A 20805-nucleotide genomic window follows, 5' to 3' on the forward strand; every position below is an offset into this window, starting at 1 on the left:
GCCAACTACTAGGATTAATACATTGTTGGTCGACCCATTACATTATTACTGGGCCTTTTGTGTAAATGTTATAAGATTATTGAGACGGTTCACAATTGAAAAGCATTTCATGTTTGATATACCTACTCAGGCACGTACATAAAGGCAATGTGATAGTAATATGATTAGTGTTGGGTTATGGAAATTTTCCATTTTGAAAAATTCATATTATTGAGAAAACAAATATTTTTTCGATATTTTTTCACATTTGACAGTTGACGCCTCTCAAAAAAACGAAAACAATGGAGCCATTATAAATATTTATAATGGTATTTTTGTATGGTATTATTTTTTCGCTGTTGTCCAATCATTTTAAATCTCGTTTTATTCTATCTAGATTTTAACTCTATCATTTTATTTTATAATTCACGCGAAATAAATCTTCAAACGATATATCTAAACGTAGAACAGCATCAGCCTTCGAATTATATTTTTCCAATTTTCAGACATTTTTCGAAAAGTTACTAACAGTAAATATGATATATACTATCTCTCGCATCAGTATATATGCATTTCAAAGTTATTGACTTTGCACAAGACAAGACAATCCGGCAATAAAGTACCATATCAAATATATATACTCGTATCCAAAATAGTAAGTAAAATCAATGACTACCAAGCAGTAATTTGTACCCACAAATAACTCTAATTATTTTACGTTTTAGTATTCAACGAAAATTTCGTACTACCAAGTACACTTGTGTATTCCACCAACTTTGCTTTGTACGTATTTAATATGCCATATCCATGACAAGAAATATAATCATGTTAGGTAATTAAATACGATAAGGAATGTGTTCTATGTTGAATATTTGCCTTTTATTCGTCACGTCGTCGTCATAATAGATTAGTCGTAGGAGCATAATTTATTTATATTAAACGTAAGTGGAACAAAGAACCAGCACTGTCTTTGGAGACATTAGGTGCGTATATATGGGTTTCTAGTATCTGAACCCGGGTCGGTTGTGTGATCCCGATTGTCTCTTGCTTCTCATGTTTGTGCCAGTTTTGAATAGATTCGGTACCAATACTGAATAAAATCTGGATGAAATGAAAACAAAATCTTCGTGTTTATATATTTTAAGGCTAAAGTGGTTATTCATTACACGATTATTACAGGTTTCTTAACACGGTATGAGTTATTTTTGTATTATATATACAAAAAGAACTTATACCGTGGCAAGATACCTGTAATTAGTGATTATAATTTAATTGGTGATAATTATTCTTCGTGTTTACCAAGATAATTAGTTTCTTTACAAAACCTTTTTAATTGCCGCTATAAAGTTTTCAAGAACTGTTCCAATTTCGTACTGTTTACTTAAAAAAATGCCATAAAATATTTATTTGCTTGAATAACTCATTGATCCAAAAGAGCGCCCCGGGGGAGCGAAAGTTGGGGTTAATTGGAACGTAAATTAATTTGCATATTTGCTTGTATTCGACAATTTCCATGGCCCAAAGTTTGCTTTTGGGCGTTGGATGAGGCAGTCCCAGATCCGATTCCCAGTTAATTCAATATTGAAAATGAACTTTTCTATATTGATTCTGGCCTGGATGTTCTGAGAAGTGTCCCAAAATGAATTCCTTGACTCTGGTGCTTATAGTACAAGGGATGTATTTTTTTGTGTGTAACAGTTGCAGTGCGACTCAGACCTTAACCCTTAAACAAACGCGACTCGCAATGCCCCATCTACAAAATATTACAATGTAAATATTCACTGGTAATTGAAATTCGTAGATGCCATTTCAATGGTAATTATTATTAAAGAAGGGTCCATCATGTTTTCTTTAGGTGGTAAATATTTAATCATTATATGTTAAAAAGTGATGCAACTAGTTTATTAATTACTTACAAAAACAAATAAATTGAGATGACAAATAATAGATCTTTATTTCATTAAGGGTTAAAGAGCTTTAAATCACAAAGGTCTGACACTGCATCTGCGCCCGTCACCTTGAGACAAGATAACAAGTCTCATGTGCTTGTAAATCCACCAGCACTGTTATGGTTATTATAAAGTTATAAGTGTCCGAATTCATTGACGGTTTTCGTCGATAGTTTCCATTTCATTTGAAAATTTGTTTTCATAATACTTAATTTGTACTGTAACAGTTACTAACATTTTTGTTCAAAACAAGAAATAAGCCTTATCAAGAAGAATTTTATTCAAATGGTCTCAGTCGTAAACAAGGGATGTCAATTTCCAAGCTGGAATAGGGCTGGAGATGTTACACCGGGAGTCGGTTTGCGCATCGGACGCTGCCTCCGGTTGCTTAGAGCTACTTTGAAAATGAACATTAATTTTACTATCCCCTCAATTAATTTAGCACATGCGATGTATTCGTATTTTAATAAGACAATAATACTTATTTATTTTATTTTGAACAAATATTCATATTATATTTAGGTATGTAAACACTTTATTGTACAACAGAAGAAATTACAAATTTTAGCAAAGAATCTAAAACATTAGTGACAAAGAACAGCTTATCCTCTAAAGGGATTTCTTCCAAACTGAAAGTAATGTTGGCTCCTGTGTTGGCAATAAAATTTAAAAAATCATGAAATTGAATGCTCAACGACAAGGATAAATTTATTATATCAAATGTACATACGAATATACATATATACTCGTACATTAAATAAATGTTGATACACTAATAGATATAAAATATATAATAAAATGAATGTACAAAATAAGACTATAAATAAATATGAAATGTAAATAAATATTTTATAATCTTGATATAAGGAGTCTGAATAAGGGTTTTGTAGCATCTGAACCCGGGGGTGGTTTAATCGAAAACTTCAAAAGATTATTGTGTTAGTTAAGTAATCCTTATAAACTATATAAGTGAAACTCACAAACAGTAAATTACATTTCGTACTAAGAACAGTTTTAAAACACTTGACATGAACAGCTACCCATTGACACAATATTGGTCTATCTTCCCTCTCGATCAAGGAGGCCGCTGGCGCTGCTTCGCATCCTACGCATCACGGACGCTACCTGCATTACGCGCTGAAGCGGTCTACTCGTGCTTCAGCGTACAATTAAATGTAGATAATTTTTTACCGAATCTATGCTTCGACTTCATCTGCTAAATCCCTGGAAACTTCTTAAATAGCGAATAATGTCCGCAACTACCAATTTGTGGATTGATGAGAGGGTTCATCAATCAATATTTATTTGAAGGAAATAAATATTGATTGACAGTATATTAGACATAACTGTTTGAAGACTGTACCACCTCAGTCAACCGTGGCCATGGGACCTGTAAAGGGCCCGAAACGTCGGTTTGTTTGAAAAAGCAAATATACGCGATTTAAACCCGGAAAAATAGTTTCATTTCCTAATTCAATATAAATTTAAATAGAATTACTATATATCAAGTTCTTTGGTTTTCGCGATTAGGAGATGAAACTGTTTGTTCGGATGTAAATGGCGTTTGTTTTTTCAAACAAGCCAACGTCATTTCGGGCCCTTTACATATCCAATGCATCAGTCAGCCGTGACCATGGGAATTATACCAATGTTGATGATTGTTTTTATATTACTTGAGGTTTTTGAAATGACAACATTTTTAATTGGCGTATTTTCAAATAATTCATATTGATTAACATTTATTTAATATAATTATGATAACAAGGTATTTTTCATTTAAAAAAACGAAAATTCAAAAAACGAAAGTAACTGAAAACACCTTATTACTAAAATCATTATATGAAAATCAATCAAGATTAATTAATTAAATTACTTCTAATTTTAAAATATTTTGAAGTCAAAATATTTCATATTGAAAAGTAATTGTTACTTTGTAACAAGGCCAATACATGAATTGAATTAAGCCTGTTGCACTGGAGTTACACCTGTCGACTTTTTTTTATATCAATAAGTCTATAAAAATATGCTACGAATTTATTTATAATAAAGGCAGACTGATATATTCAAGTTTAGCATTTTTTAGAATAAATTTTCGTAATCTGATGTTATTTAAATTAGTTTCATTACCATATCATAGTCTTATAGTTAACACCTGAATATTAACGAAGCAGCAGCGATGATTCAATCTCTTCATTATAAGTTGGCAAAGGTCTATATTTGGCGACGAACTCACGTATTACGGTCGCTTCTTTAATGACTTTTACAAGTTAGTAGAACTTTATGCAATCGTTACACGTGATGGAAATACACAAATAGCAATAGGTATGAACTTCGTACTGTTTGTTGTATATTTGCATCATGTATAAAAGTAGATGTAGCGGACATTATTCGCTATTTGAGAAGCTTCCAGCGAGTAAGCAATTTAGAAGGCCAAGTTGAGCACCTGGGCGCGGCTAGATTTATGGGTGCGCCGGCTTAGCCTCGATCGTGAAATGAGGAAAGAAACCGCTGTTATTGTTACTAGTACTTGCATACTTAACTCATTAGTAATGTAGATTAGTAGGTTCAGAGCGATATTCTACGTTGCCAATTGAGTTCTGAGCTTCTCGCGATCGTTACTTAGACGTTGGAAAATAAACTGTTCTTTCGGATGTAAATCACGTATATTTGTTTTTCTATTCTTTTTCAAACCAATTTTTGGCGCTCTACACATGTACCATGGTTATGATGTAGTGTGAAAGTACGGACCCCTTTCATTTTCATCTTTCATTATGCGTTTTCTAGTAAACAATCATACTTTTCCTGATTCCTGACAGAGTTCTCAATAATATTTACTAAAATATTAATGTTTAAATGACTTAAATTTGCTTTATAAGCTATTGTAAGCTATTGCTTACAATAGTGTGAAATATCACGCACTTTGACAATTTACTCACTTTTCTTGTCTGATCTCCCGACCTTGGCATATTCTATCGTACTGATAGTACCTCCGAATTTTGCTATTCATTTTTCCACTGCTAATTACGTACTATTTCATCAATTTTACTTTATAAATATTTTTATTTCGTATTTAATATTTTTATGTGTTGTTACCCCTCTACAATCTATTCTTCCATATATTATCCTATAAACTTTTCCTTTGATATTCAATCTTAGCAGTAGAAGTGTTTCCGCTCCTGGCTGCTCTCATTTTGGCTCTTCATTTCAAATTCAATATTGGCGATTCGAATTTCGATACTCTCTCTCTCGTTCTACCAATCGCTGGTCATTCTTGTACTGCCCTTGGAGGCATCTGGTCTTCACCACCTAGTAAATACACGAAGTCTCACCTTTTCGAAGCCTTACACCTGGCCTTACTCGTACCGTGTTTACGCGCCTGTCTGATGACAAGTTCCTCGACTGCCTCACTCTAAACCTGGTCTTTACGTTTATGCTCCTCCTACCTGGACTGTGTACCTCACCTTCACCAAGCTAGTTGAAATAGAACTCCACCTCGCAGTACTAAGTGATAAAATCCACTGCTGCACTATCGCCGCTGTCGGTGCAGCCTCTCCACTCACCGCCTCCGCGCCGAACCCGCTGCGCTCCGGCTCTGGGCTCTGGCTCCGCCCTCGGTCTCCAACTTTTGAGAGCGAAGGCCCGCAACTTCGTGTACCCAGCTTCGAGTTTCTCCTATCTTCACCTACACAGTACACTTACATTGCTCACTCTACCACGTCCTAACACACTCAGTTTCCATCCACCACGACCTTTTAGCTCTCCACCCCCACCAAGGGTGACTACATTGTTTTTAAGTAATTTATTTGGTGACCAGAGTCACATGAATTTAATCTGCCTTGGTAGCTTAATGGTTTGATCTACCGCCTTTCAAGCAACGGTCGTGGGTACGAATCCGGGCACCTCTGAAGTTTCGGAATTTATGTGCGAAATTTAATTTGATATTTATCATAATTTTTTGGTGAAGAAAAACATCGTGATGAATACGTGACCTACACGACAAAGAAGGTTTACAACCTTCGGAAAACGTGTGAAGTCCCCAACCCGCATTGGGTCAGGGTGGCGGATTATGGCCTAAACCCTCGCCTGAGTTAATGTTATTGTTGTTGTAGTTGTAGAGATTACGCCAACTAGAAAAAGACGAAAGAAGAGCAGCATATGTGTGTAAATAATGAGATTTTGATTAGTTGTAATAATTCTGAGAATTTCACATACTTAAATACTGTCTTCTTAATCTATCTTATTATCTTATAATTATCTTAATAAATCTTATACTGTCGATTTGACGTGATATTTTTTTTCTTTTTGTACAAAAATTTGTGTTCTTGCTGTTCATACTTTTATCCTATATATGGCTCATACTGTGTCAAATCCTTAGAGGATGGAAAAAAATAAAGAATCAAATCACATACGATCTAAACGTAGTGCTTAAATTCTCTTTGATACGATCAACTGTTCCTTACAATTGTGTTATGTTACTAAAATTATTTTTCTATTGTTATAGAGGAAAAGGTGACCCCCGGCATGAGGTCGGGGGAGGCGGGCGAGGGCTCGGAGTTGGCGGAGTTTGGCGCGCGCTGGCCGCCGCCCTATGCGCAGACGCAGGGCTACGGCTGGGCGCGTTCCGCCACGCCCCAGCACCCGCCCGCGCACCATCTAGCACGCCACTCGCGCTCGCAGCAGGTACGTAATACTTCTTAGCTTCATAACTGTAGAGCCGGGTACTCACTGGCGAGCTCAAGCCGTAACCGTACGTTGCATGTTATATTATTAACAATCACAGAGTGTACGTGACTCGCAAGCAGAAGAGCGTGCGGTTCGCAGTGAGTCGACGATAACTGGGTACTCATTTAAGACTGTTTCACGCGTACACCCTTAAACCTCGTATCTGTATCTACTATAACTGTCACGTTACAATTACAGCCCGCTAATGAGTACCCGGCTTGTAGTATACAAAACTAAAACAAAGTAGTCGGGTAACTAGCTATTCGTGTAACTTTGATCTCGCCTAATTTGAAAATAAGCTTAACTACGTAAGACTCCAACATATAAATTACTTACTATTCTATTTGCCTTTACCATTGTGACTGAGTATAATTTTTTTAGTGTGAGAGATGTCTTTTCATCGGACGAGAAAATAGCAAGAGTAATTTTTATAGCACTATTATACATAATATACAAATATATGACAGCTCGCAAATTCGACTACGCACTATACAACGTGTCCAAGTTAAATAGTTTAGTTTGAATTGGGGAGTAAATTCCTTATCAGTTAAGTAGTTTTATGTGTAGAAACTGCATATTTCTTTTTATATTATCTTAATTAAATAAAGTTAAAAGTAATAAATTAAATAACATGAAATTTCACAACTTCAAATCTTATTTTTTATCAGTTTTACCTGTATAATATTGTATAGTCAGTATTTAAATGTAAGCTTAAATTGTCTTAATATGTTGTAAAGCTTACTATAATTTTACAATTACGCCTTCTTGTCCGTATTGACAAGATGTGAAAGGTTATGTTCGATGTACGCAGTGGTTGCAGGACAACCGGCACACGAGCTACGAGGCGGAAGACGCGCGGTCTCGAGCGCGTGGAGGGGTGTACTACTCACCCCCGGGCACCTCCTATACCATCGTGGAGCGGCCTGCCTCGTCCCATGGCCACCACACTTCATACTCCCAATATCACTACGCTGGGAAGCTTTCCCGTGCTCCTTACCTTGGTTCTTCCACTATTCCTAATAGCACAGGTGAACACAATATTTGTTTTTAATCAAAATTGTTTCATGGCTAGCTTTAGTGTATCGTTCTCCGATTGTAATTAGTTATGTACACATTTTTTGTGCAGCAGAAGACAAGTAGATGTATGTGTCAGTATGTTACAAATAATAGTAATAACGCGCACATTCAATATAACCACGCACTAGGGAAACCCTGTGTCGCGGGTGCCATGGACACACAAATAGACAACCACAAATTACACCCAAACTCACGAGAGAAATAAATATAGGCCATACAAATTTTTCTCCCGACCCAGGAATCGAATCTGGGATCTTTGCGTGGCAGTCCGGTATGGTAACCGTTCGGCTACGCAGGCAATACTTTTACACTTTAGACTGTTCATAATTATCTATGTGTATAGGCTCTATACAGTAAATGGGTGTTAAAATAAAGGAATTCAATCGCAGCAGGAGCAACAAGCTTGCGAAATAGCACGAACCACCTGAGCGCGTCGAACGGCAAGAAACGAGCAATTTCGCCTGAGCAAGTTCTGCGGCTGTTCGGCCAGGGCGGCGCGGCGGCGTTGGGCAAGGCTCTGCCGCCTTCTCACCCTCCCGCGCCACTTCCTGCCCCGCTACCCGCGAGGAGGCACTCACCTGCCAGCAGCCCCAGTAGTACCACGCATCATGTGAGTGATGGACCTCATTATTACCTTAATCAGAACAAATCTTTGGATGGCTTCCTATATTTATTGCAGACCATTTTAAAGCACTACTAAACATTTAAGGTTTAAGGAATTTGATGCTATGCCTCATTCATTATGATCTCGTATAGATATTTTAAAGTCATTATAATTTATATTGCTACATACACACAGAAAATTTCTTATTCTGATAAGAGTCCCACAAGTAGCAATCCTGGTAAGATTTTTCTCTCACGTCCTACATATCAATTCCAAGGTTCTAACTTAACGTTTACGCAGTAGAGCGCAGTCGCCAGGGACACAACGTGAATCCCTCGATCTACGTAAAATGTCACGTTGCGTTCACCTTTTTAGGAAAAAGTGAATGGTGTTTTATTGTATTATGCAATCTCATCATAATATAGCGCAACTTACATAACTTAGAGGTGAAATATTTTCTTAAAATTTGAATGGGACTACTAAGAGGTACCCCATTTCCAACAAAAAAGAATCATCGAAATTGGTTCATAAATATCGGAGTAATCGCGTAATATACAATTTACTGGCGTAATAAATAACGCTTGCAAGAGTACCTACGCAATATTGATGTAGACGGCAATGATATTTAAAAACTTTAACAAAATCGATAAAACCTTAGCGCTTGAGAATGACACGAGGTGAACTCAATTGTTTATACCTGTACGCTCCAAAAATAACCAGTGCGGTGTACTGGTCGGCGACGGTCTGGTATGTGTAAATAATTCCATGCGAGGCCGCACCAGTCGATAATGTTACCTTATTCATGACCCCGGTCGCCGTTTAGTAAGTTACAAGATGGACATGACTAGAATTCATCAAATAATTGTCTAATTAACCGTCTGTTCAAAAAAAGTTTCAACGATGATTCTAAGAATTTTTATTACCTAAGTAGAAAATTTTAATTTATATGGTAAGATATAGAGAAAGACACGTACAATCGTAACAATGTATTCCATCTATTAAAAATTGTAGGCGTGTCCACGCCAAGCCCATCAGGCCATGGTCAGACATGGACATAGACGTCATCGTCACCGCCAGTCGATGGTTGATATTGGAGGCATATGCCACGTACAATATGTTATTTTCCATATGAATTTAAATTTTTAACCAGTTACAAAAAGGATTTTCGCTTACGCTACGTGTTGTCGAGTTTGACCTATATCAAGTTGTACCACTATTTTTCGTAGTGACGCAAGTATTTTCGATTTTACAGTTTCTGCGGATTAATTCAAATCAAGTCACCACAAGCATTGTGTAGAAAATCGAATTTCGTGCAAGAGACGCAGCTGAAATATATTTTTCGATTTTTAGGCAATGTGTAACAGTACTCAGTTTATACATAACATAATGTTTTGAAAGGGTGTACAAAATTGCGTGATGTGTTTGGGTGTTATCAAGTTTTGTGAAACAGACAGTCGCGTTCCGGTTTCAAATTGGATTCCAACGAGAATGAGGTAATAACAATTTAAACGCGACACGTTCATTCTTTATTAAAATCTAAGACTGTATTAATTTTTAAATCACTTTATATTATAGCTATTCAATGTATGGTTCAATTTTGTAGGTAGCATGAATCTATCTATATAATTGAATAGTGGAGTGGTGGTTTATATTGTGAGAGTTAAAGACGTTACCTAATAACTTTAGTAACCTTGCCGATATTAAGGACATTTGAAATAACCGTAAAATCGTAGTCTCATATCAACTTCCTATTTAATATCCAGGCTCTTGTCGGTGTAGCCTCCTCTATTCTTCATGGTTCTCTAACCATCTCCTTGACGTCTTTGTAGAAGCTCACTTTGACGTTCTTTTTTACTTGTTTACTGTACGTTATTTTTCGCCTTCCACCCTTTCGTTCTACTTCTATCTTTACCTCAGTTATAACTTTTATAAATCGCCACTACGTAACAGATGTCCAAACATTTTTACCCTTCTGTTTTAATTTACCCTTAAAACATTACCCTCTTCCCTAAACTTCTTTAAAATTTCATTTGATATTTTCTTGATATAGTTTATTTTCACTATTCACCACTAAATTTTAAATGACTGCAATATCTCCCTGACTTTCTTTGGAATTAATCAAGTTTACACACATACTTAAAAAAAAAATTCTTGAACATTTTCAATTATTAAATTAAGTCGATCGATTTCATGGTTTTAAGTGTTGCCAAATAACTGTACAATCGACTATATGGCTATTAACATCGACACTGGGGGAAGTTGTTAATTATGGTAAGTTGTTAATCATTTCGCATGCAATGTTTGGCTCTCAGTTCACCATAGGCGCTGACAGATTACTGCAAACACTTGTTGACTCGCGAACTATTGATCTGAATTTTGAACAACATTTATTCACCAAAATGTACAATTTTTGTAACTTCAAATAAAAACTCATTTCATGGTACAGTATTTTTTTTAATAAAAAATAAGTGTGCATTTAATCTCCATCTCACCTGATGGAAAGTGACGATGAGGTCGACGATGAAGAATGCAGACCTAATGCCTATTCAAGTATTCACCCTAACTTTGAAAATGCCCAAGTTATAGCGTTCAGGGAATAAATTTGAAAGCAGAGAATTGCACTCCTTAGCCAATTCTAGTGAGGCAAAAATGGATAACTAAAAATGTATTACCACCATACGTGGCTCAGGTCACATAATACTCGAAGGTCAGCTGAATAACTACATTGAATTGACTTAGTCGCCGAATAAGCGAGAAGGTAACATTTTTTGGAAAGAAAAAATATTAGTGAAACTTTTAATGAGATTTATTTAAGACTTAGACTAAAACTGATTTGCCCGAAAGGATAGTGGTTAACGTTTGAATGAGCATTGGTATACTAGTTATGTATAATTATGCCACAAAATTCATAAACTACCTACATAAGAAACAACATTCGACAACTGAAACAAAATGGAAGTAAAATGTTAGGTACATTTAAATATTTTGTTTTGTCTCTGCTGCGTCTATCGATTTCCATATTTGCTTCAATCCATATATAAGCAACGGTTGAGCACGAGTCTATTCTATTAGGAAGGTTTAGTTCATAGTCCAGCACATTGCGTCATTATACGGTTGGGTAATTGAATTTTTTTTTGCTTTTATATGTTCTATTACATATACGTACTGAAATTATATCGGCACCACCACCACTACCATTGTCTCTACGTCTTTATTCGTTTAGGTTGTTCTGAAAAACGTGTTTTGTTACTCTTTGTATATAATTTGCCTGTTCCTTACTTAGGGTTGATTGATCGAGTTTCATATTTCTATGGAAGTAGAGACGTCTTGTTTTTAATAAAAGTGGATCGTAAATCATTCACTATTTAATTTAATGGAGGCTGCAAGTTGTGGAAAAAGACGGTAATTCTAAAAAAAATCTTGTTAATAATTTTTACCAGTCGCTTAACTAATAGTTAATCCCATGAAATAATTCATTATCGAATAACATCAACTTAAACATTTCCCACTGTTGGGTGCAGCTAAAACGAAGTTTAATGTAACGAATTTATTATTGAAACATATTACTTTATAACATAAAAAGGCTAAAAATAGCTGCCAGCTTTGATCTTATCGATTTGTTTCAATTTACAAAGCCCCGGCTGACGTAAAAGGGGAACATTTGATTCGATAAATCTCCACGAGCGACCAGCCCGAATACGTCATTAGTACGAGCGACAAAGATATGTTTTTAAATTAATTAAATTAAATTAAATTAAATTTATCATTATCTTGGATTAATTGTTTCTTATAAACAAGAACGACTAAGATGCAGGCAACCAGAGACAATTTTTTTACAAAATTGGTAAATGTAATGTTATGTTTTCATTTCCAAAACTTGGAAATAATTCCAATACGTGGGGCGCACTATAAGTTTCCGGAATGAATAAGAAAAAAATATTATAAATGGTCAGAAATAAATTTATTGTTTCTCAAAATATTCTCCATTAGCGTTAACGCACCTTTTCATACGAATGAACCAATTTTGAAAACATTTATGCCACTGATCCGTGATAATCTCTGAAACATATTTTTCATCGCGTAACTAGTTCGTAATTATTGGGAATAAATAAAAATCACAAGGTACCAGGTCGGGACTGTATACGGGATGGCTCATAACGTCAACGTTGTTCACCTTCAAAAATTCGTTTGTCTGTGTGGCCGTGTGCGAACTGTCATTATCGTGGTGATACGGCGTTTACAGTTATTTTTACGGAATATGTTAATAACTTCCAACAAACAAATGGTCGTGTACCAATCACTATTCACGGTACAACGATTCTCCAAGACAACAGTAGCCACGTGTTCAGTTTTATTAAAAAAAAGAAGCAATCATCCACTTAGAGGTACTTTGCACGCGCGCCACTTTGGTTGGTCTCGGCTCATCTCGAAAGATCCATACACACGATTGCTGCTTTGTTTTGGGATCGTAACTATAAATCCATATTTCGTCACCTGAGTCATAGTATGTCCCACACCAAATTTGACGCCCCTTCGTTGAATCTGGTAAGCATGGCATTACACCAAGTGACGCGATCCGTTTTTTGAGCCTCGGCCAAATTGTGTGGTATCCACCGAGAGCACAGCTTTTTCACACACAAATGTTTGTGTAGTATTAAACTATCGGTGTAGTATTGATTGTATTTGACTCATGCCTATGCCTAAAGATGTCCAAATCTCATGGTATGTCACATGCCTGTCTGTTTTGATTATACAGCGCACAGCGTCTATGTTTTTGTTGTTCACAGCAGTGAACGGGCGACTATCACGGAATTCATCACTGAGATTCACACGACCGTATTTGATTTCTGCAAACCAGCTATAAATAGTCGTCTTGCATGGTGCTTTATCGCCAAAAGCAGTTTGAAGCCGAGCGAAGCTCCGCAGAGCTGTTAAATTACGCTTAAAGTCGTAGAAAAACATACTACGAAAATTTTCACGAGTTAAATCCATGGTGATGTAGACAGCCAATTTCTAAAATGACGCCACAATGTAAAAACCAGTGACAGTCAGATGACACAAACTGTATTCTACAGCCAAAGAGTTCCATTTTCAAATGTTGTAATTACTTTTTAAATATTGTTTATGTAAGTGGCCAGTTCCGGAAACTTATAGTGCCCCCTATGTATCAATAAAGATATTGCTGCAGAAAAAGGGAGCGACCGAAGTATATAATATAATCGTGAATATGTTGCACACGAAATCAAATAATGTAGTAACTCAAAATTGTGGAATTGAGGAACCACGATTTGAAAATAAAAAAGAAATACGGAATGAAACCAATATATGTATATATTCTCGTTTATAAATGGATAATTAAGTATTATGTATAAATAAAAATAATCACATTATTCGCTATAAGATCCATTCAAAATACTATTAAAGTATATCTAGTACAAGCGACTGATTACATTTTACTTTGATAAAATCTATATACAACTGCGAAAGATATATTTTTGTAGTAGTAACAATTGTCTGAACCTGCAATAGAACAGAGCACAGATTTCAAAAGCAAATGAAAGATATTTGAATACGATGCAGTGGGCGGAGTACGGGGTGCGAGGGGTGGAGGCTGAACAAACTGCGAGGCGTACATCGACTTTGAGATGCTAAACGTTCTTCGAGAGGCATTGTTTGCTCTCTAGAGTCGTGTTTATTGCCTAAGAACGCGGTGAGTGTTAGCGATGTCACGGAAACAGTTCTGTACACTCTTTGAGAAATTGATTTCGATTGTTTTGTTGTTTAATCTGAAGCAAAATGGAGGTAGCCGAGATTCAAGACTCACCCTGTATATTTTTGAGGTAGATATTGGTTTTTGTAACTGACGTTACGTGTATGACAGAATGGGATTAAAATAATTATAAAGCGGCATTTTGGGTCAATGTAAAGCGGGAATGACTCTATAAAAACTTGAAACATTGAAAATGAAAATAAGGGAAAAGAGAAAAAAAATGGATACAAAATAAAACCACGCGGGGGCGGCATCCGCCTTAGTCAGCATGATTTACCAAAAGTCCTTACATTATAAGTGCCAATTTGGCGTGGTGTTGAGACATGGTGTAACACATATGACTATTTGCTGAAAATTACTTGCATATCGACGATGAAGTGACAGTAACTGATATCCACACCTATAAACACAATTGTACAGGAATAAAAAAGCATGTCTTGAATTTACAAAACCGAATAAATGTTTTAACACCGTTTTACTAATAATTTATGCATATGTACTTTATGAATCCTTGGAAAGTATAGCAAATATACGTTTGAAAACATTGTCATTGTCATAGGCTGATGGTACCAATGATTGAGATTTTAAGGGAAGTGTGTCTTATTTGAAAATTTAAATCTGTGTTTAAATTTGAAACAACTTTTTGTTTTTAAACACATATCAATAGTGATTAGTTTACTTGACAGATATATATACATCCTCAAGAAAGATTATGCTGTAGCATGTTTCATAGAAAAGCTATTATAATTTTTACTTAACAAGAATTTTTCTAAATCTCCAGTAATGAACACCAAAAATCCACTAATTACTATCAATTACCAACCAGTAATCGATACACACCAATAATGAACAGCCATAACTGACACTTACAAATAACGAATGTGTTACTATGATAGAAATTTTGTCCTAAATCTTATTAGAAATGAATTTAAAAAAGCTGGGGCACAGTGGTACTTGTCGGTCACTGGTGCCATCACCTTATTTACTTATTGAATATCATGATGTTTTACTACCATATATATTTTGTGAATTTTGGTATTATTATGTGTTCTCAAATGTCTGTAGTGCCTGTAGTTCATTTGGCTAAGAGCGGTGGTCCCGGCATGGTACATGGAATTTTTCTTTGTGTTGTCAGATATTTGTATCAATAATAATTGTCATTGTCAATTAACCAATTGGCGATGAAAGAGGATTTTCCGGATATAATTTACGGTTGATCAATTTTATTTATTGTTCTGTCATTTACATTCCTTTCTAAAAAATATTCATTCTCTGTTCGTTCGTCCCTGCAACTATACGTGTATTTTATTTAAGCTCTTCATTGTAAAATTAACAATGCAATTTAGACAATAAACCCATAGAATCAGTGCCTTTTAGTGTAATATAGACCCACCCACCTTCTTACGAACATATTTTATGCCATCCAGCCCCCGTTGCATGGCTACGCATGATAGTCGCGACGCGCGCGATAAAATTGGAATAAGCGTGTGCCATTGGCTGTCTCAATCAGATCTAATTTAGATAGCCAATAGCGCGCGCTTATTTCAATTTTATCGCGCGCGTCGCGACTATCATGCGTAGCCATGCTACGGGGGCTGAACAAATTTAGAAAACATATTTTTCTAGTCTGGACCTGGTTTGTGTGTTCTGTGGAAGTTAATTACGTTACTATGCGACTCTTGCTACATGGAATTCTCTGGCTAGAAACGATGTAATTTGTGTTAATTTAGATATTATCATTATCTAAATAGAAATGAAATGGTGTAGTTTGTTGTTCAGTACTTGGATTCATATTCATTCAACTTGTAGTCTTAGTTCAAATACTACTAGTAGTGCAGTAGTACTAAGTATTTTATTTTGAATTATATGCTATTTACTGATATTATGTATTTTATGATACTGACCAGGCGGTATACCGTGGCGGCGCGGGCGAGCGGGACCGGCCGTACTCATCTGGCGGCGCGCCGGGCCCGCCGTCGGAACCAGCCACCCGCATCGTCACCATGAGCCGCGACCCCGCCGACTCGCACGGCTTTGGTATCTGCGTCAAGGGCGGCAAGGAGGCGGGTGAGCGCGTCACTACCACTGGCACCTATTCCTCACTATACAGTGACATCCAACCGTCTCTTTGGTGTTGTACTGTCAACAGCACACCAAGCTCTAACACTTTTGTTCGAATACCGCTACTATTTCCTCAATTATATCATTGACAAAGATTAAAAAGGTCCGGCGAGGTAAGTCGACCCTGACTCACGCCACACTTAAGTCTATGTACTAGAGTGTGCGTTGACCCATTTTACACTGCATTAAGTTCTGAAATTTATATTTTAAAAAATGAGAAACGAAAAATTTTAAAAACTAACGAAGTTGTTTGAATAGTTAGTATGATATATTTAATTAAATACAAGATATAATTCAAAATTGTTTAACAAAAAATTTTTACGTCATTCATATGAACAAATGAATCAATCAAAATCCTATTTTTGCAGTTTAATCGATGACAGGTTGTATAACTTATCCAGTGGTTAAGTATACATCGATATACCTGTTGTATGATGACATAGAGGTAAAGCCGGTAAATAAAAAAAAAAGCTTTTGGTCAATCTACGTAAATATTTTTCATAACTAACATTTACGTAGATTGACCAAACGTTTTTTTATTTTTCATAAATAGTTACGAAAGAAGATTTTTCCTTCACTGTTTGTAACCAGTTATTTAAAAAGGGATACTCGTATTTAATCTATATTCAAAACTCCAGTTACGAAAACGGATGTAGAAATCTACAAAAATCTACTAAATCTACAAATGTTCTTTCCATAACCAGTTACGAAAAAGGCTTACTTTTTTCTCTTTTTGTATCTAGCTACGACAGTGGATGCTTTTTTTCCTCCACCATACCAGCTACAAAGCGGCAGAAGTTGAAATTGAATGTGTGGCTACACATGTTAATACTTACGTGTATCAAAATTAAAACTATTTTAACGTACTGTTATGTGGAAAATATCACAAATTGTCTTGTAATAGTGACAATCAAGTTTTAACTCTTCGATGAGTCATTTACGATCTGCCTAGGTATTGTGATGCATGCTCATCAATCAATATCGATTTAACATTACGTACCTTGAGGTACCATCAATCTATAACAGTGAAGCAATACTCGATCTTGAACAATGTCATTATCATTGTATAATAATACTTATAATTTCAAAATAGGATTAAATAGAGAAAGTATATATAGTTGAAACTTTATACATTGACCGTTTCGCTTTCTAATACCATAAAAAAAAGCCTTTATTACTACTAGTGTTACTTGACATTTACAATTATTACTAGTTACATTTACATGTTATTAGCTACATTTATATACTATAAGTTACATTTATATACTATAAGTTAGTTTTACATATATTTACATGTATACATGCATACACTTATTAGCTAGCAACAGTAGCAGTCCGCCTCTCGGCCAGGCCTCCCCTATTGTCTTCCATAACTCCCTATCCCTGGCTTTCGTCGTCTATTTTGGTCCTGCTTTCTCTATAAAACTGTCTTCCCATCTTTTCCTCGGCCGACCTTTACGTCTTGTTTTTTTGACGTCGAGTTGCGGATACCAGCCCCTTGCACCAAGTACCAAGTACCAAGTACGTCTTGTTTCTTCTTTACTTTCTTTACGTTCTTGGTATCCACTCAGTCACTCTCTTTGTCCACCAAACTTTATACATTGACCGTTCCAGTTTCTAATACTATATAATAATAGTTAAGTAGAACTGGTAAATATTCTCGTTTAATCCTATTGTGGGCCAGGGCTTAACATCGATCACCGGACACACGGAACCGAATAAATAGAACCGAGCGTTGATCAATGACCGTCGGCTATTTGCTAAACAAGCCCTTTACGTGCCCTTGTTTGTTGTACGGGACGGTTACTGATTTTCATCGCTGATGATTTTTTTGTCGGGAAAGAATTTTTATTTTATTTTATTTCTCTTTCATATGTTTAGTATTACTGTAATGATCACACATGAATAGTAAGAATGTTCTCCGCCAGTCTGCAGACGCACACAAATAAAGCAAACAAGTATTTATTTTATAATATTTTGCAAGCGTAGCTTTGAGGTTTTTGTTTTGCTCCGTTGAAGCCTCCAGTGGGCAGAAGTAGCTGACAACCTGGCAGTTGCTTACGCCAAAGAATAAACTTAGCCAGACATAGGCGAAACTTTGCCAACGATGAAATTTTCTAGATAGGTTGAAGGAAAAAAAATTCTAATATTGGTCTTCTACATAGGGCGCACTGGAAGTTTCCGGAACTGGCCACTTATATAAACAAAATTTGAAAGTAATTACAACATTTGAAAATGGAACTCTTTGGCTGTAGAATACAGTTTGTTTCGTCTGACTGTCACTTGTTTTTACATTGTGGCGTCATTTTAGAAATTGGTTGTCTACATTACCATGGATTTAACTCGTGAAAATTTTCGTAGTATGATTTTCTACGACTTTAAGTGTAATTTAACATCTCAGTGGAGCTTCGCTCGGCTTCAAACTGCTTTTGGTGATGAAGCACCATGCAAGACGACTATTTATAGCTGGTTTGCATAATTCATACGCGGTCGTGTGAATCTCAGTGACGAATTTCGTGATGGTCGCCCGTCCACTGCTGAGAACGACAAAAACATCGATGCTGTGCGGCGTATGATCAAAACAGACAGGTGCATTGTTTGTATCCGTATCTGTTAAATATTAAAACAAAATAAATAAAAGCATTTAAAAAGTACGAGTTAATAAACAATCTGGAGAAGGCAGGTTTTCCACTTTGTCACGGCGTGCAGTTGCAACTTTAAATGATAATCCTGCGTCTCGCTGTGACATCTTGTTTTACAAAGAGAGCAAGATAATGGAGAATAAACTGGTTTCATTTTGTGTACGTAATTTTGGAAAGAGTTTTAATGCACTTTAAAGCAGTAAACATGTAATAAGTCAAAATATTTTGAGATGTATTAAATTAAATTTAGTAAATCTGCTGCCAAGTTATTGCTATATGCAGTTTTATTGACACAAGCTCTTCATCCAAACCAATTTTATAAATGCGAAAGTTACTCTGTCTGTTTCCCATTCCCATGAAACAATTTTGATGAATTTTGGTATAGACATACTCATAGATGGGAGCTTGAACAAAATCGAATATTAATGAAGAAGGACATAGGCATTTTTGCTATAAAAAAAATCTCTAAAGGGGCTGAAAAAGGGGATAAAAGGAGGTAAAGTACAGGAGGCTACTTGAAGTACTTGTTTTACGTTGACGAAGTCGCGGGTACCAGCTAGTTAAGAATGAATGTGAGCGGGAAACATGTTCAGTTAAGTCCAGCCTTAATTTCCGCCGTGGTGGTATAGCACGATGTTCATGGCCGGTTCAAAATAAGGAGACCGTGAACAAATTCATAATTTTATTGTAACAGTGAGCATAATACGATTACATTGTCTTGTAACCACAACAATTAATGTCAAAATACAATCAAAGAACACGACTACAAAATATATACAAAACTGGCTGAATTATATAAATATATGAAAAAATGGTTTTTGCTTTTCATAAAAATAAATGTTTGTTCTTTTTTTTAAAAACCAAAAAAAGGCTAGTTATTTACCTAATGCGTATTCGACTAAATGTGGCGAAGACTGAGTACATGGTCTGCAACGCTACAGATCCCCTACCCGTACGCATAGGCGAAGACGCGGTCGAGCCTACGGGCCAGTTTAAATACTTGGGATCTGTACTTAGCGCGTCCGGAGACATCGACTGCGACGTCAGAGCCCGAATCGCAGCCGCTTGGGCAAAGTGGCGTGAGGTGACTGGTGTAATTTGTGACCCCAAGATGCCGGTTAAGCTGAAAGGACAGGTCTATAAATCCATCATTAGGCCTGTCCTTTTATATGGCAGTGAAACGTGGCCCGTACTTGAGCGTCATAAGCAGGAGCTGCGTGTCACGGAAATGAAGATGCTGCGCTGGATGTGTGGAGTTTCACGGAAAGACCGTGTCAGAAACTCCCGCATCCGCGGCAGCCTTCATGTCCGTGACATTGCAGATAAACTGCAAGAAAGCCGCCTACGTTGGTACGGCCACATCTTACGGAAACCGGCATGCTACGTGGGAAACAAATGTACGGGCCCCGGTAGAAGGGGCAGACCCAAGAAGTGCTGGCTTGACGTCGCCAAGGGTGATATGCGTGCCAATGGTCTCACCACTAAGGATGCCGAAGACCGTGCAAAGTGGAGGAGAAAAAGTAGGAAAGCGGACCCCGGGCTCCGCAGCAACCCTGCTGAGGACGCAACCGGGACAACGCTAAGATGAGAGAGAGATTTACCTAATGCGTATTCATGTGTATATTTGTATGACGCTAAGATCGGGTACCGATGTCGCCACTTTTTGGCTTGTGTGCAATTAAAACTTTACGCTTTATTACCTATCCACTACCATAACTTAACGATGTTTATTGGTTAGGGCTTAAAACATGAAAACGATGTAACACAATTTTAAATTTTAACAAAATTAAACTTACTTTCACTTGAGTAAGAGTTATATTACAATATTTCAGTGTTTTTTTCATCCTGGTTCAGCGTTTCACCATCAGGTGGCGTTTTAGTAAAAATGCTACTAGTATATAATGCTAACTATTGCACGTTAGATGGCGCTGAAACTCATTT

The 20805-nt window shown here is 36.4% G+C and overlaps 1 protein-coding gene across 10 annotated transcripts in view; it reads left to right on the forward strand.

Moving 5' to 3' along the window:
* LOC113231281 (whirlin) overlaps window positions 1-20805 on the forward strand; it is a 116820-nt gene that overhangs the window by 34801 nt on the left and 61214 nt on the right. For 9 of the 10 annotated variants that reach the window (XR_003310550.1, XR_003310551.1, XM_026465527.1 and 6 more), the window contains exons 2-5: window positions 6430-6608; window positions 7462-7678; window positions 8117-8337; window positions 16009-16168. Coding sequence is in view for 8 of the 10 variants with exons in the window: in XM_026465527.1 (XP_026321312.1) it covers window positions 6450-6608; window positions 7462-7678; window positions 8117-8337; window positions 16009-16168 (757 nt within the window). In the remaining 2 variants the exon portion in view is untranslated. The remainder of the gene's footprint in view (window positions 1-6429; window positions 6609-7461; window positions 7679-8116; window positions 8338-16008; window positions 16169-20805) is intronic. The other variant, XM_026465561.1, reaches the window with a different exon arrangement.

This window comes from Hyposmocoma kahamanoa, unplaced genomic scaffold (genome assembly GCF_003589595.1).
Source record: "Hyposmocoma kahamanoa isolate Upper Pololo Valley unplaced genomic scaffold, ASM358959v1 102, whole genome shotgun sequence".
Taxonomy (NCBI): Eukaryota; Metazoa; Arthropoda; class Insecta; order Lepidoptera; family Cosmopterigidae; genus Hyposmocoma; species Hyposmocoma kahamanoa.